This window comes from Balaenoptera borealis, assembly GCF_965194805.1.
Source record: "Balaenoptera borealis genome assembly, chromosome: 8".
In the NCBI taxonomy this organism is placed as follows: Eukaryota; Metazoa; Chordata; class Mammalia; order Artiodactyla; family Balaenopteridae; genus Balaenoptera; species Balaenoptera borealis.
Genome location: NC_138865.1, coordinates 472,116 through 487,696, shown reverse-complemented (window position 1 = coordinate 487,696; position 15,581 = coordinate 472,116). Strand labels below are relative to the sequence as shown.

Here is a 15,581-nt window from a genome sequence, read left to right as displayed (position 1 = left end):
TGTCGATTGGAGCCAGAAAGTCTGCCCTAGTTAATTTTAAAATCATTTGCACTGAGTAAATTATGGACACAGCCAGGAAAGAAATCACATTACTTCAGAATTAGCAAGATCTATATTTTTTTGAGGCGGAAGATAATTATTGCCTCTTAAATGATGGAGTAGGTTTGCAGTTTTTTAAATCATGTCAAACATACAGTTATAAAATATTATCTTAAGAATGATTTAAACTACTCAGGCTTAAAATTCTATAAAGAGCAATGTTTATAAAGAAAATTAAAAGAAAAGTAAACTAAAAAAATGTCTTCATGTGCCATAACAATGTCGATCGTTTGCCTTTAATTTCATTCAGGTTTTATTCACATTTGCTGAGAGCCTGATTCATGGTAGCTACTACCATTTGATTCTTAAAATTCTGTGGATTAGATTTTTTACTGAAGTGTAGTTGATTTACAATGTTGTGTTAGTTTCAGGTGTACACCAAAGTGTATCAGTTATACATATATACATGTGTATTCTTTTTCAGATTCTGTTCCCACATAGGTTATTACACAATATTGAGTAGAGTTCCCTGTGCTGTACAGTAGGTCCTTGTTGATGATCTATTTTATATAAAGTAGTGTGTATATGTTAATCCCAAATTCCTAATTTATCCCTCCCCCACCTTTCCCCTTTGATAACCACAAGTTTGTTTTTTAAGTCTGTGGCTCTATTTCTGTTTTGTAAATAAGTTCATTTGTATCACTCTTTTAGATTCCACTAGAATTAGATATTATCTTCCCCATTATTCATATGAGGACTTGAGGCTGAGAACGTTTCAGAAGCTGGCCCAGACACCGCACTGGGAATGGCATCACAGGATGCGGATTCAGGTGTAACGCGCTCTGCTCTGTTCCATTCGCCTCTCTGTCTTATAGCAGGTGTCATAGAACTGCAGGTGCCCTGTTCTCATGTTCTTGACTTCCTGTTGATATAACTAAATGTACTTCAATTACTATTTTTTCTCTTTTTATACAGTGCAAACTAGAATACCAGGCATGCATCTTAGGAAAACAGATCTCAGTCAAGTGTGAAGGACGTTGCCCGTGTCCTTCAGATACGACCATGGGCTCAAGCAGGAATATGAAGAGAGGTAGGTGATGAAAATTTATTTATACTTTTATGTTTGTTCCCTCTATTAAAATATCTTGCAGTGAATGTTAAGTCATTGAATACACAATTAAATTTACTTCTATACATATACCGAACTTTTATAATTATACTGTAAGTGAATTTTTTTTTTCCTTTAGCCTCAATTATTATAGCAAGTAATGTCTTTCTGTAGATTTCTGTTATTTCAATAGTAACAGCTGGATGCTTATTTCTACATATAAGAAAACTACAGCAATGCCTCCTGTGAATTATTCTGCCTAAAATGTGTGTTTTACATCTATTTTTTCATTTGGAGCCAACAACTGATCAGTAGTAACATAGTAAGTGATAAATTAGTTTGGTCAAAATGAAACTGGTAAATCAATTAATACTAACCTTTTTAAATAAAGGTGTCTACCCCATGTAGAGCGTGTGTATGTGTATGTACATGTGTGCCTGTGTGTGTATAAAATTTCCTGCTGAAGAATTTTATAAGTTAAACTTTCTTTCGATTAGAGTTCTTAAATCTTTATTTTTATTGGTTTGCTGTGTAATAAAGTAATGAAGTACATTTAACCCGACACAGGTTACAGTACATAAATTGACTTTTATAGGTTATATATTGTGGTTTACACGGCATTTTTATATTTGAGATATTGTTTATGCCTTTCAAAAAAATCTCCATGGCCGCTGGTTTCAGTTCTTCACAGCCATAGATGAAGGAGGAAATGCTGGGACCAGGTGATTCTTTAAGACAAAGACTGTTTCATAAGCATCATCATCAACATTTATCATATTTTTATAGCCGTCTGAATCTTGTAATTTAACAACTACTATCGTGGGTCCTTAATGCAGAGAATTTGTTTTTGCCTTTTTCCTGACAAATATGAATAATGGATATGCAGATAGGAAAACGACTTAGTGGATGTGAAGTGGATTTAGTCTAAGTCGTTATTGTCTTAAACATTCTATACCTGATATTCCATGTTGCACTCCCATTATCAATATGTTATTAGAGATAAAACTTTTGAAGTTCAGTCATGCCATGTATATTGGTCTTTACTTGTTAAGTAACATTTAAGATAATAATTTTATTTTTTGTGTGTGTGTTTGGCTCCTTTAGCATCTTTTTTTTTTAAACATGTTTAATGGAGTATAATTGCTTTACAATGTTGTGTTAGTTTCTGCTTTGTAACAAAGTGAATCAGCTATACGTATACATATATCCCCATATCCCCTCCCTCTTGCGTCTCCCTCCCACCCTCCCTATCCCACCCCTCTAGGTGGTCACAAAGCACCGAGCTGATCTCCCTGTGCTATGCGGCTGCTTCCCACTAGCTAGCTATTTTACATTTGGTAGTGTGTATATGTCCATGCCACTCTCTCACTTTGTCCCAGCTTACCCTTCCCCCTCCCCGTGACCTCAAGTCCATTCTCTACATCTGTGTCTTTCTTCCTGTCCTGCCCCTAGGTTCTTCATAACCATTTTTTTTTCTTAGATTCCATATATATGTGTTAGCATACGGTATTTCTTTTTCTCTTTCTGACTGACTTCACTCTGTATGACCGACTCTAGGTCCATCCACCTGACTACAAATAACTCAATTTCATTTATTTTTATGGCTGAGGAATATTCCATTGTATATATGTGCCACATCTTCTTTATCCATTCATCTGTCGATGGACACTTAGGTTGCTTCCATGTCCTGGCTATTGTAAATAGTGCTGCAATAAGCATTGTGGTGCATGACTCTTTTTGAATTATGGTTTTCTCAGGGTATATGCCCAGTAGTGGGATCGCTGGGTGGTATGGTAGTTCTGTTTTCAGTGTTTCAAGAAACCTCCATACTGTTCTCCATAGTGACTGTATCAATTTACATTCCCACCAGCAGTGCAAGAGGGTTCCCTTTTCTCCACACCCTCTCCAGCATTTATTGTTTGTAGATTTTTTGCTGATGGCCATTCTGACCGGTGTCAGGTGATACCTCATTGTAGTTTTGATTTGCCTTTCTCTAATAATTAGTGATGTTGAGCATCCTTTCATGTGTTTGTTGGCAATCTGTATGTCTTCTTTGGAGAAATGTCTATTTAGGCCTTCTGCCCATTTTTGGATTGGGTTGTTTGTTTTTTTGATATTGAGCTGCATGAGCTGCTTATAAATTTTGGAGATTAATCCTTTGTCAGTTGCTTCATTTGCAAATATTTTCTCCCATTCTGAGGGTTGTCTTTTCGTCTTGTTTATGATTGCCTTTGCTGTGCAAAAGCTTTTAAGTTTCACTAGGTCCCATTTGTTTATTTTTGTTTTTATTTCCATTTCTCTAGGAGGTGGGTCAAAAAGGATCTTGCTGTGATTGATGTCATAGAGTGTTCTGCCTATGTTTTCCTCTAAGAGTTTTATAGTATCTGGCCTTACATTTAGGTCTTTAATCCATTTTGACTTTATTTTTGTGTATGGTGTTAGGGAGTGTTCTAATTTCATTCTTTTTACATGTAGCTGTCCAGTTTTCCCAGCACCACTTATTGAAGAGGCTGTCTTTTCTCCATTGTATATGCTTTCCTCCTTTATCAAACATAAGATGACCATATGTGCATGGGTTTATCTCTGGGCTTTCGATCCTGTTCCATTGATTTACATTTCTGTTTTTGTGCCAGTACAATACTGTCTTGATTACTGTAGCTTTGTAGTATAGTCTGAAGTCAGGGAGCCTGATTCCTCCAGCTCCATTTTTTTTTCTCAAGATTGCTGTGGCTATTCGGGGTCTTTTGTGTTTCCATACAAACTGCAATTTTTTGTTCTAGTTCTGTGAAAAAAGCCATTGTAGTTTAATAGGGATTGCATTGAATCTGTAGATTGCTTTGGGTAGTATAGTCATTTTCACAGTGTTGATTCTTTCCAACCCAAGAACATGGTATATCTCTCCATCCTCTTTATCCTCTTTAATTTCCTCTTTAATTTCTTTCATCAGTGTCTTTTAGTGTATCCTCTTTAATTTCTTTCATCAGTGTCTTATAGTGTTCTGCATACAGGTCTTTTGTCTCCTTAGGTAGGTTTATTCCTAGATATTTTATTCTTTTTGTTTCAATGGTAAATGTGGGTGTTTCCTTACTTTCTCTTTCAGATTTTTCGTCATTAGTGTATAGGAATGCAAGAGATTTCTGTGCATTAATTTTGTATCCTGCAACTTTACCAAATTCATTGATTAGCTCTGGTAGTTTTCTGGTAGCGTCTCTAGGATTCTCTATGTATCATGTCATCTGCAAACAGTGACAGCTTTACTTCTTCTTTTCCGATTTGGATTCCTTTTATTTCTTTTTATTCTCTGATTTCTGTGGCTAAAACTTCCAAAACTATGTTGAATAATAGTGGTGACAGTGGGCAACCTTGTCTTGTTCCTGAGCTTAGTGGAAATGGTTTCAGCTTTTCGCCATTGAGAACGATGTTGGCTGTGGGTTTGTCATATGTGGCCTTTATTATGTTGAGGTACGTTCCCTCTATGCCTACTTTCTTGAGGATTTTTATCATAAATGGGTACTGAATTTTGTCAAAAGCTTTTTCTGCATCTATTGAGATGATCATATGGTTTTTCTCCTTCCATTTGTTAAAATGGCTTATCACATTGATTGATTTGCGTATATTGAAGAATCCTTGCAATCCTGTGATAAACCCCACTTGATCATGGTGTATGATCCTTTTAATGTGCTGTTGGATTCTGTTTGCTAGTATTTTCTTGAGGAATTTTGCATCTATGTTCATCAGTGATATTGGCCTGATATTGGCCTTTCTTTCTTTGTGACATCTTTGTCTGGTTTTGGTATCAGGGTGATGGTGGCCTCATAGAATGGGATTGGGAATGTTCCTTCCTCTGCTATATTATGGAAGAGTTTGAGAAGAAGAGGTGTTAGCTCTTCTCTAAATGTTTGATGGAATTCACCTGTGAAGCCATCTGGTCCTGGGCTTTTGTTTGTTGGAAGATTTTTAATCACAGTCTCAATTTCATTGCTGGTGATTGGTCTGTTTATATTTTCTATTTCTTCCTGGTTTAGTCTTGGAAGGTTGTGCTTTTTTAAGAATTTGTCCATTTCTTCCAGGTTGTCCATTTTATTGGCATATAGTCACTTGTAGTAGTCTCTCATGATCCTTTGTATTTCTGCAGTGTCAGTTGTTACTTCTCCTTTTTCATTTCTAATTCTATTGATTTGGGTCTTCTCCCTTTTTTTGTTGATGAGTCTCGCTAAAGGTTTATCAATTTTGTTTATGTTCTCAAAGAACCAGCTTTTAGTTTTATTGATCTTTCCTATTGTTTCCTTCATTTCTTTTTCATTTATTGCTGATCTGATCTTTATGATTTCTCTGCTTCTGCTAACTTTGGGGTTTTTTTGTTCTTCTTTCTCTAATTGCTTTAGGTGTAAGGTTAGGTTGTTTATTTGACATTTTTCTTGTTTCTTGAGGTAGGATTGTATTGCTATACACTTCCCTCTTAGATCTGCTTTTGCTGCATCCCATAGGTTTTGGGTTATTGTGTTTTCATTGTCATTTGTTTCTAGGTATTTTTTGATTTCCTCTTTGATGTCTTCAGTGATCTCTTGGTTATTAAGTAGTGTATTGTTTACCCTCCATGTATTTGTATTTTTTACAGATTTTTTTCCTGTAATTTTTAGCTAATCTCATAGTGTTGTGGTCAGAAAAGATCCTTGATACGATTGCAATTTTCTTAAATTTACCAAGGCTTGATTTGTGACCCAAGATATCTATTCCTGGAGAATGTTCCATGAGCACTTGGGAAGAAAGTGTATTCTGTTGTGATTGGATGGAATGTCCTATAAATATCAATTAATTCCATCTTGTTTAATGTATCATTTAAAGCTTGTGTTTCCTTATTTATTTTCATTTTGGATGATCTGTCCATTGGTGAAAGTGGGGTGTTAAAGTCCCCTACTATGATTATGTTACTGTCGATTTCCCCTTTTATGGCTGTTAGCATTTGCCTTATGTATTGAGGTGCTCCTATGTTGGTGCATAAATATTTACAGTTGTTATATCTTCCCCCTGGGTTGATCCCTTGATCATTATGTAGTGTCCTTCTTTGTCTCTTGTAATAGTCTTTATTTTAAAGACTATTCTGTCTGATATGAGAATTGCTACTCCAGCTTTCTTTTGATTTCCATTTGCATGGAATATCTTCTTCTGTCCCCTCACTTTCAGTCTGTATGTGTCCCTAGGTCTGAAGTGTGTCTCTTGTAGACAGCATATATACGGGTCTTGTTTTTGTATCCATTCAGCCAGTCTATGTCTTTGGTTGGAGCATTTCATCCATTTACATTTAAAGTAATTATCCATATGTATGTTCCTATTCCCATTTTCTTAATTGTTTTCAGTTTGTTATTGTAGGTCTTTTCCTTCTCTTGTGTTTCCTGCCTAGAGAAGTTCCTTTAGCATTTGTTGTAAAGCTGGTTTGGTGGTGCTGAATTCTCTTAGCTTTTGCAGTCTGAAAAGGTTTTAATTTCTCTGTCGAATCTGAATGATATCCTTTGTAGGTAGAGTAATCTTGGTTGTAGGTTTTTCCCTTTCATCACTTTAAATATGTCCTGCCACTCCCTTCTGGCTTGCAGAGTTTCGCCTGAAAGATCAGCTGTTAACCTTATGGGGATTCCCTTGTATGTTCTTTGTTGCTTTTCCCTTGCTCCTTTTACTATTTTTTCTTTGTATTTAATTTTTGATAGTTTGATTAATATGTATCTTGGAGTGTTTCTCCTTGGATTTATGCTGTATGGGACTCTGTGTGCTTCCTGGACTTGATTGACTATTTCCTTTCCCATATTAGGGAAGTTTTGAACTATAATCTCTTCAAATATTTTCTCAGTCCCTTTCTTTTTCTCTTCTTCTTTGGGACTCCCATAATTCGAATGTTGGTGCACTTAATGTTGTCCCAGAGGTCTCTGATACTGATCTCAATTCTTTTCATTCTTTTTTCTTTATTCTGCTCAGCAGTAGTTATTTCCACTATTTTATATTCCAGGTCACTTATCCGTTCTTCTGCCTCAGTTGTTCCGCTATTGATTCCTTCTAGAGAATTTTTAATTTCATTTATTGTGTTGTCCATCATTGTTTGTTTGCCCTATAGTTCTTCTAGGTCCTTGTTAAACGTTTCTTGTATTTTCTCCATTCTATTTCCAAGATTTTGGATCATCTTTACTATCATTACTCTGAATTCTTTTTCAGGTAGACTGCCTATTTCCTCTTCATTTGTTTGGTCTGGTGGGATTTTACCTTGCTCCTTCATGTGATGTGTGTTTCTCTGTCTTCTCATTTTGCTTAACTTACTGTGTTTGGGGTCTCCTTTTAGCAGGCTGCAAGTTCGTAGTTCCCGTTGTTTTTGGTGTCTGTCCCCAGTGGGTGAGGTTGGTTCAGTGGGTTGTGTAGGCATCCTGGTGGAGGGGACTGGTGCCTGTGTTCTGGTGGATGAGGCTGGATCTTGTCTTTCTGGTGGGCAGGACTGCATCCATTGGTGTGTTTTGGGGTGTCTGTGACCTTATTATGATTTCAGGCAGCCTCTCTGCTAATGGGTGGGGTTGTGTTCCTGTCTTGCTAGTTGTTTGACCTAGGGTGTCCAGCACTGTAGCTTGCTGCTTATTAAGTGGAGCTGGGTCTTAGCATTGAAATGGCGATCTCTGGGAGAGCTCTCGCCATTTGATATTACATGGAGCTGGGAGGTCTCTGGTGGACCAATGTCCCGATATTGGCTCTCCCACTTCAGAAGCTCAGGCCTGACACCTGGCCGGAGCACCTAGACCCTGTCAGCCACACGGCTCAGAAGAAAAGGGAGAAAAAAAGAAAGAAAAAATAAATAAATAAAATAAAGTTATTAAAATAAAAAATAATTATTAAAAATTAAAAAGTAATAAAAAAAAAATAAAGAAAGAAGCGAGCAACCAAACCAAAAAACAAATTCACCATTGATAACAAGTGCTAAAAACTATACTAAAAAAAACTCCAAAACCAGACAGAGAGAACCCTAGGACAAATGGTAAAAGCAAAGCTATACAGGCAAAACCACACATAGTCCACCGCCTCAATTTTGGGATGATTCTTTGTCTATTCAGGTATTCCAGAGATGCAGTCTACAGCAAGTTGATTGTAGAGCTTTAATCCGCTGCTCCTGAGGCTGCTGGGAGAGCTTTCCCTTTCTCTTCTTTGTTCGCACGCCTCCTGGGGTTCAGCTTTGGATTTGGACCCATCTCTACGTGTAGGTCGCCTGAGGGCATCAGTTCTTCACTCAGACACGACGGGGTTAAAGGAGCAGCTGCCTCGGGGGCTCTGGCTCACTCAGGCGGGGGGAGGGAGCGGTACGGAGGAGGCGGGGCGAGCCTACGGCGTCAGAGGCCGGCGTGACGTTGCAGCAGCCCGAGGCACGCCGTGTGTTCTCCTGGGGAGGTTGTCCCTGGATCACGGGACCCTGGCGGTGGCGGGCTGCACAGGCTCCCGGGAGGGGCGGTGTGGAGAGTGGCCTGTGCTCGCACACAGGCTTCTTGGTGGCGGCAGCAGCAGCCTTAGCGTCTCAGGCCCATCTCTGGGGTCCGCGCTGATGGCCGCGGCTCGCGCCCGTCTCTGGGGTTCGTTTAGGCGGCGCTCTGAATCCCCTCTCCTCGCGCACCCGGAAACAATGGTCTCTTGCATCTTAGGCAGGTCCTGAGTTTCCCGGACTCCCTCCCGGCTAGCTGTGGCGCACTAGCCCCTTCAGGCTGTGTTCACGCCGCCAACCCCAGTCCTCTCCCTGCAATCCGACCGAAGCCCGAGCCTCAGCTCCCAGCCCCGCCCGCCCCGGCGGGGGAGCAGACAAGCCTCTCGGGCTGGTGAGTGCTGGTCGGCACCCATCCTCTGTGCGGGAGTCTCTCCGCTTTACCCTCTGCACCCCTGTGGCTGCGCTCTCCTCCGTGGCTCCGAAGCTCCCCCCGCCGCCACCCGCCGTCTCCACCTGCGAAGGGGCTCCTAGTGTGTGGACACCTTTCCTCCTTCACGGCTCCCTCCCACTGGTGCAGGTCCCGTCCCTATTCTTTTGTCTTTGTTTTTTCTTTTCTCTTTTGCCCTCGCCAAGTACATGGGGAGTTTCTTGCCTTTTGGGAGGTCTGAGGTCTTCCGCCAGCGTTCAGTGGGTGTTCTGTAGGAGTTGTTCCACATGTAGATGTATTTCTGATGTATTTGTGGGGAAGAAGGTGATCTCCACATCTTACTCTTCCGCCATCTTGCAGGTCTTCCAGTAATTTTAATTTTAAAAGCTGTGTTATGTTTCACTTTTAGTAAAGCCAGCAATCTATTTTATTAATCAAAAGTCAATTAAGTGATTTGCAAGTTAGTGGTAAGCTGGTGTTCGAGCATTAGACGCCGTGCAGAGAGGCACCCGCAGGTGTAGGAAAGGCTCTTAGCCGCCTTGCAGGCTCCCGTTCTTCGAGCCTCACCCGCTTGCCTCCCCCCAGTCTCGAGTCCCCGCCTCCGAGCTTCATTCCTCTGGATACCCACCCCTACCCCGTCTCCCAGTCCAGGGGCCCTAGTGGAGCTCAGATAAGGATGGTCAGCATGACCTTGAACACACTGATCAGCCCCTGTGTAATTAAGAGCGAATTGTGTGTGTTTCCTATGGACTGACGTGCTTAGGTGGCTGTGCCGGCCCCAGCCCTGCCCCCGTTTACATCTTGGAATACACCTTCCTCTGAAAGTCACTTCGGGTATGAAGTGCCTCCTACCTTGGTGTTGAACACCTACATCTCCTTCTCTTCATCGGAAGCTTTTAAGGACAGCATTTGAGGAGAGTCATCCTAAGTGCATGTGGACCTCTCACACAGCTTTTCTTCTCCAGGGAACCCTCAGTAAGATGTTCTGCCTTTAAAATTGCTTTTGTATGAGAAGAGATGTTTGACATGGGGTTGCTGTATCGTAACCTCCCACTCACTGCAGAATGAACTAAAAGTGCATTAGATGTGGAAGGTAACACCTGTGAGAAGAAGAACGCTTGTTAACAGGGTTGTGTTGCATGTTCAAATTCTCTGCATGGTGTTTATTATTGATATGTTAAGAAGGAAGCTTCCTAGAACCATATCAGCAGAGGATACAGAGCGTTTGTGGTCAGTGTATGTAGAAACAGAGGCAAGAAGAACTTAAACTAGTCCTGCTCTGATGGATTGTCAGGGAAAAGCGAGTCCGGGATGTTAGCAGCTGCTGTGGAAGAGTAGTAAGGAAACTGATGTCATTTCTACACAGCACCAAAGGCCAAGAGACGTGGGGAATGTAAGACCGGTTCAGTACCATTCCCCATCTTTCATCTGCCGTTTACATTGGAAGCAGGCCTTCAGCAGACTGTGCAGCCCAAGGAATTCTATTCAGTGTCATCTCTGTTCGGGAAAAAGTGAGGAAGAAACTACCAACAATAAAACATTGCTTAAATCTTTCTAATTTCCTACATTTGAGGTCAGATTGACACAGTTATGTTTTCACTCTGTTAAGAGCAGAATGAGTTCTTTAAATCTACTTGAAATATATTAAAACTAATAAAATATATTTGGGCTCCTACACTGTCAGTGGGAATGTAAACTGGTGCAGCCCCTATGGAGAATGGTGTGGAGGTTCCTGAAAATCCTGAAAAAACTAGAAATAGAGCTCCCATATGACCCAGCAGTCCCACTCTGGGGCATATACCCGAAGGAAATCAAATGAGTATGTCAGAGAGATATCTGCCCCGCCATGATCATTGCAGCGCTCCTCACACTACCCAAGATATGGAAACAACCTAAGTGTTCGTTGACAGATGAATGGATAAAGGCATTGTGGTATATACATATAATGGAATATTACTCAGCCTTTAAAAAGAAAAAAGAAATCCTGCCATTTGCAACAACGTGGATGATGAACTTGGAGGACACTATGTGAAGGGAAAGAAGACAGACCAAGGAACAAAAACACTGCAGATCTCTCGTGTGTGTGGAATAAGAAAATGTGAAATGCATAGAAGCAGAGAGTAGAACAGTGGTTACCATGATGGGCAGGTGGGGACATGGGGAGGTGCCTGTGGGTGGGAGCAAAGCTGAGGTTACGTAGGTAAGTCTAGAGGTCTGACATACAGCATGGAGACTGTAGTTAATAAGACTATGGAATACTGGAAACTTGCTAAGGGAACAGATTTCAGGTGTTCTCACCCCACACAAAAAAGAACTGTGTGAGGAGATGATATGAAAAGTAGCGTGACTGTAGCAATCATTTCACTATATCTATAGCTATATATAGACATATGTATTGTATATATAAAATCATGTTGTACACCTTAAATATAGACAATTTTTATTTTATAAAATAGAATAACATAAAGATCTCCTCAGGTAAAGCTAGGTGAGAGGGGACAGAATAGAAGAAGAAGATGGATCCCTGGGGGCACTGAAGGCATGGGGCTTCATTTGTGCTGGGGTGTTGGGGCTTTCATAAAGGATGCAGTGCCATCCGGTCATGGCCAGAGGTGCAGACTCTGGGTTTAATTCATTAGAGTCGGACATAAGAAGAAGTCAAGGTTCTTGAGCAGAGAGCATTTCCAAAACAGTTTTCCTAAGTTTTATCTGTGCTGTTGAGCTACAGGGGTGATGTTTGTTTGTTTGTTTGGGTGGTGCAGTCCCAGGAGATGCATTTAAAGGCTGCTCAGTAATTCAGAAAGAAGGTACTTAGGTCCCAGCAAAGGCAGTAGATGTAGAAATAAGAGGAGAGATTGAATTTGAGTAATGTCGCTGAGATGAAATCCACACAATGGAATACGATTGGCAAGGAAACAGACTGTTTGAAAGGTAATTGTGAGTTTAGTGATCTGGGTGATTTATAGAAGACTAACCAAAATGCCACCTGAGATTTTTCTGGGCCTGTGGTTCATGGTCTCCATTATATCCTCACTGCATTGTTTTGTACAACTCGAGGTCCCTTTTTTCAGAAGCTGAGAATCATGTAACTCAGCGGTCCCCAACCTTTTTGGCACCAGAGACCGGTTTTGTGGAAGACAGTATTTCCACGGACCGGGGGTGGGGAAATGGTTTTGGGATGATTCAAGCGCATTACATTAATTGTGTACTTTATTTCTATTATTATCACATTGTAATATATAATGAAATAATTATACAACTCACCATAAGGCTGACAGGAGGCAGGGCTCAGGTGGTAATGCGAGTGATGGGGAGCGGCGGTAAATACAGATGAAGCTTCACTCACTCGCCCGCCACTCACCTCCTGCTGTACAGGTCGGTTCCTGACGGGCTGCGGACCAGTACTGGTGTGCGTCCCAGGGGTTGGGGACCCCTGATGTAGTTCATCATATTTTCCTCTATGCCTTATTCTGTCAGAATTAAACAGATGCTCAATGACAGTAATTCTGTTATCCTGCACGTAGGAGTTACTTGGTCCTAACTTTGTGTGTGTGTGTGTGTATGTGTGTGTGTGTGTGTGTGTGTGTGTGTGTTTTAACTGTTCCGGAGAATTTCTTTATGTGTTCTGTTGTTACCCTCTGGGGTAGCATCATTCATTGTCTAAGAGTATAGATTTTAGAATCCCAGTTCTGCACTAGCCGTGTGGCCTTTGGCAATTTATTTAAATTTATGTCTCAGTTTCTTCATCTGTAAAATACAAAATATATAAATTATAAAGATTTATGGATGTATTTCCTCAAATGAAACCTTCTTTTAATTTCGATTTCATTTTAATTGATGATACTTGTAAAATGCTGTTGAATTCTAACAAAGTGTAGAATTTTTTCATACCTTAAATGTCACTCACTTGTAATTTTATTTTTTGTGCTTTTTTTAAATCAGGTTGCATTACAAAAAAAGTTGGAGAGTTTCCATCTTTTTTATAGTCAATAGCACTTATATAATTTAGAAATTATCTGTACATTGAGAGTTTGAAATAACTCAGCAGTAAAATTCTGGGGCCTAGGAGTTATTGTTGGTTATTTTCTTTGATAAATCTTTCACGTTCTTTCTAGCTCCTGGCCTTTGTAGTGTGTGTGTGTGTGTGTGTGTGTGTGTGTGTGCTCGTGTGTGTGTGTGTACATATATATAGCTTCTTATAACAATTATGTTAATTTATGCTTTCTCAAATAACTGTCTGCTTATCTAGATTCTAAACATATTAACCTAAGTTGCACAGTATATTATTTTAGTAATTAAAAATACCCTCTCCAGGTCATTTATGATCTCATGAAAGATGTATTGTGATAGTCTTAACTACAAATCTAAACACATTTATTAATGCCTAGACCTTCATTGTTTTAGCAATTATAATTTTGTGAAGTTAATTTACTTCAAGTTCCTCAAATTTTTCAGTGCTTGGTTATTGCTAATTAGTTTACATCGGAATGTGTGAGCGTTAGAATGCAAACTGGGCGCTAGAGGACGGGAGGAAGGTTCGAGGAAAGCAGATTTGATCCATACGCTGCTGCAGAGAGTGACTGAAAGGCACTTTCCATGCAGATCAAAACTACAATGAGATATCATCTCACACTGGTCAGAATGGCCATCATCAAAAAATCTAGAAACAATAAATGCTGGAGAGGGTGTGGAGAAAAGGGAACTCTCTTGCACTGTTGGTGGGAATGTAAATTGTTACAGCCACTATGGAGAACAGTATGGAGGTTCCTTAAAAAACTAAAAATAGAACTACTATATGACCCAGCAATCCCACTACTGGGCATATACCCTGAGAAAACCATAATTCAAAAAGACACGTGCACCCCAATGTTCATTGCAGCGCTATTTACAATAGCCAGGACATGGAAGCAACCTAAATGTCCATCGACAGATGAATGGATAAAGAAGATGTGGCACATATATACAATGGAATATTACTCAGCCATAAAAAGAAACGAAATGGAGTTATTTGTAGTGAGGTGGATGGAGTTAGAGTCTGTCATACAGAGTGAAGTAAGTCAGAAAGAGAAAAACAAATATAGTATGCTAACACATATATATGGAATCTAAGGAAAAAAAAAAAAGGTCATGAAGAACCTAGTGGCAAGATGGGAATAAAGACACAGACCTACTAGAGAATGGACTTGAGGATATGGGGAGGGGGAAGGGTAAGATGTGACAAAGAGAGAGAGTGGCATGGACATATATACACTACCAAACGTAAAATAGCTAGCTAGTGGGAAGCAGCCGCATAGCACAGGGAGATCAGCTCTGTGCTTTGTGACCACCTAGAGGGGTGGGATAGGGAGGGTGGGAGGGAGGGAGATGCAAGAGGGAAGAGATATGGGAACATATGTATATGTATAACTGATTCACTTTGTTATAAAGCAGAAACTAACACACCATTGTAAAGCAATTATACTCCAATAAAGATGTAAAAAAAAAAAAAAAAAAAAAAAGAACCCTGGGCCTTGAGGGTCTATCGCGGTGGGTTCAGCACCAAGGACAGGAACTCAGTCTCGCCCTCCTGGGACCTGCTCAGACCAGTGGGAGCATGAGTTCTGAGTCCCTCGTGTTTCAGGTCGTTGGTGCCCAGGAAGGTTTGGTGTGGGGTCAGAGACATTCAGCAACACAAACAACAGGTAGTTCTTTTAACAGACGAGACCCCATCTAAGACTGGTTGAAATTTTTAGACGGTTGTGAGGAGCTGTGATTTGCTAAACCAGAAAGCCTGAGAGATTTATCCACAGTAAGACAAGATGCGGGAATGGGTTCTCCTGTGTCCTGACACCATCATTTTTTTCTCTATTTATTTCATGCTCTGAGTCCTGTAGAGCCCTATTAAGAAAAATAATTTATTAAATTATTGAGTTACGATTATAAATTTTATTTATCTTAAAAAATAGCATTGAGTAAGCACTTATTTATGGCTTTCTCTAATGGGCAAAAATTTACTTTTAATATTTCATTTCTAGAATGGGCTTTTAAAGAATATCTCCTGTATGATGACGTGAATTTTCATTAAGAAACAGTTTAACATCAGCATATTAATATACTCTTGGAACATGCATACTTCTCTATAAAATGTAATATTCATAAATGATAAGTTCTTCCATAATTTTGTTTTACTACATCCACAGAAATAAAGATAAATAAAATTATTGGAAAGTGTTGCATGATGATTTATAATTAAAATGAAGTTATTCTTTTGGAACATTTGAAAGGCATTCCTGGGTTAAAATTAATATTTGTTCAAAAATAGAGAATATCCAGGAAAAGGATGGTTTTAAATGTGCACATGTTGTGACTCTTCTCTGAAAAACTATTTTTGTGTGTGTGTTGCTCTTGAAATTGATCTCTATCAATTTCAAATTCTACACAAATATTTTATTTTCTACATGAAATTATTGTGGGATTTATTTCTGTCTTCCCTATAAATTCTAGTTAGAAATTTTGTATTTCGAGTTTATGCAGTTGTATGTTATCAGGTATAAAAGTGGGGAAGCCTTGCATTAATTCTTGCAATA

General features: G+C 39.7%; 1 protein-coding gene and 1 long non-coding RNA gene across 4 annotated transcripts in view; one reads left to right on the top strand and one right to left on the bottom strand.

Annotated features, from left to right (window-relative positions):
* The window catches only part of LOC309633384, a 545,333-nt gene extending 538,240 nt beyond the window's left edge, over positions 1-7,093 (bottom strand). The window contains exon 1 of the long non-coding RNA XR_014247485.1: positions 6,384-7,093. This is a non-coding gene — a long non-coding RNA (uncharacterized lncRNA). The remainder of the gene's footprint in view (positions 1-6,383) is intronic.
* SPOCK3 (SPARC (osteonectin), cwcv and kazal like domains proteoglycan 3) overlaps positions 1-15,581 on the top strand; it is a 442,183-nt gene that overhangs the window by 283,777 nt on the left and 142,825 nt on the right. For all 3 annotated transcript variants that reach the window (XM_082402143.1, XM_082402144.1, XM_082402145.1), the window contains one exon: positions 1,015-1,129. In XM_082402143.1, coding sequence (XP_082258269.1) covers positions 1,015-1,129 — 115 coding nt within the window. The remainder of the gene's footprint in view (positions 1-1,014; positions 1,130-15,581) is intronic.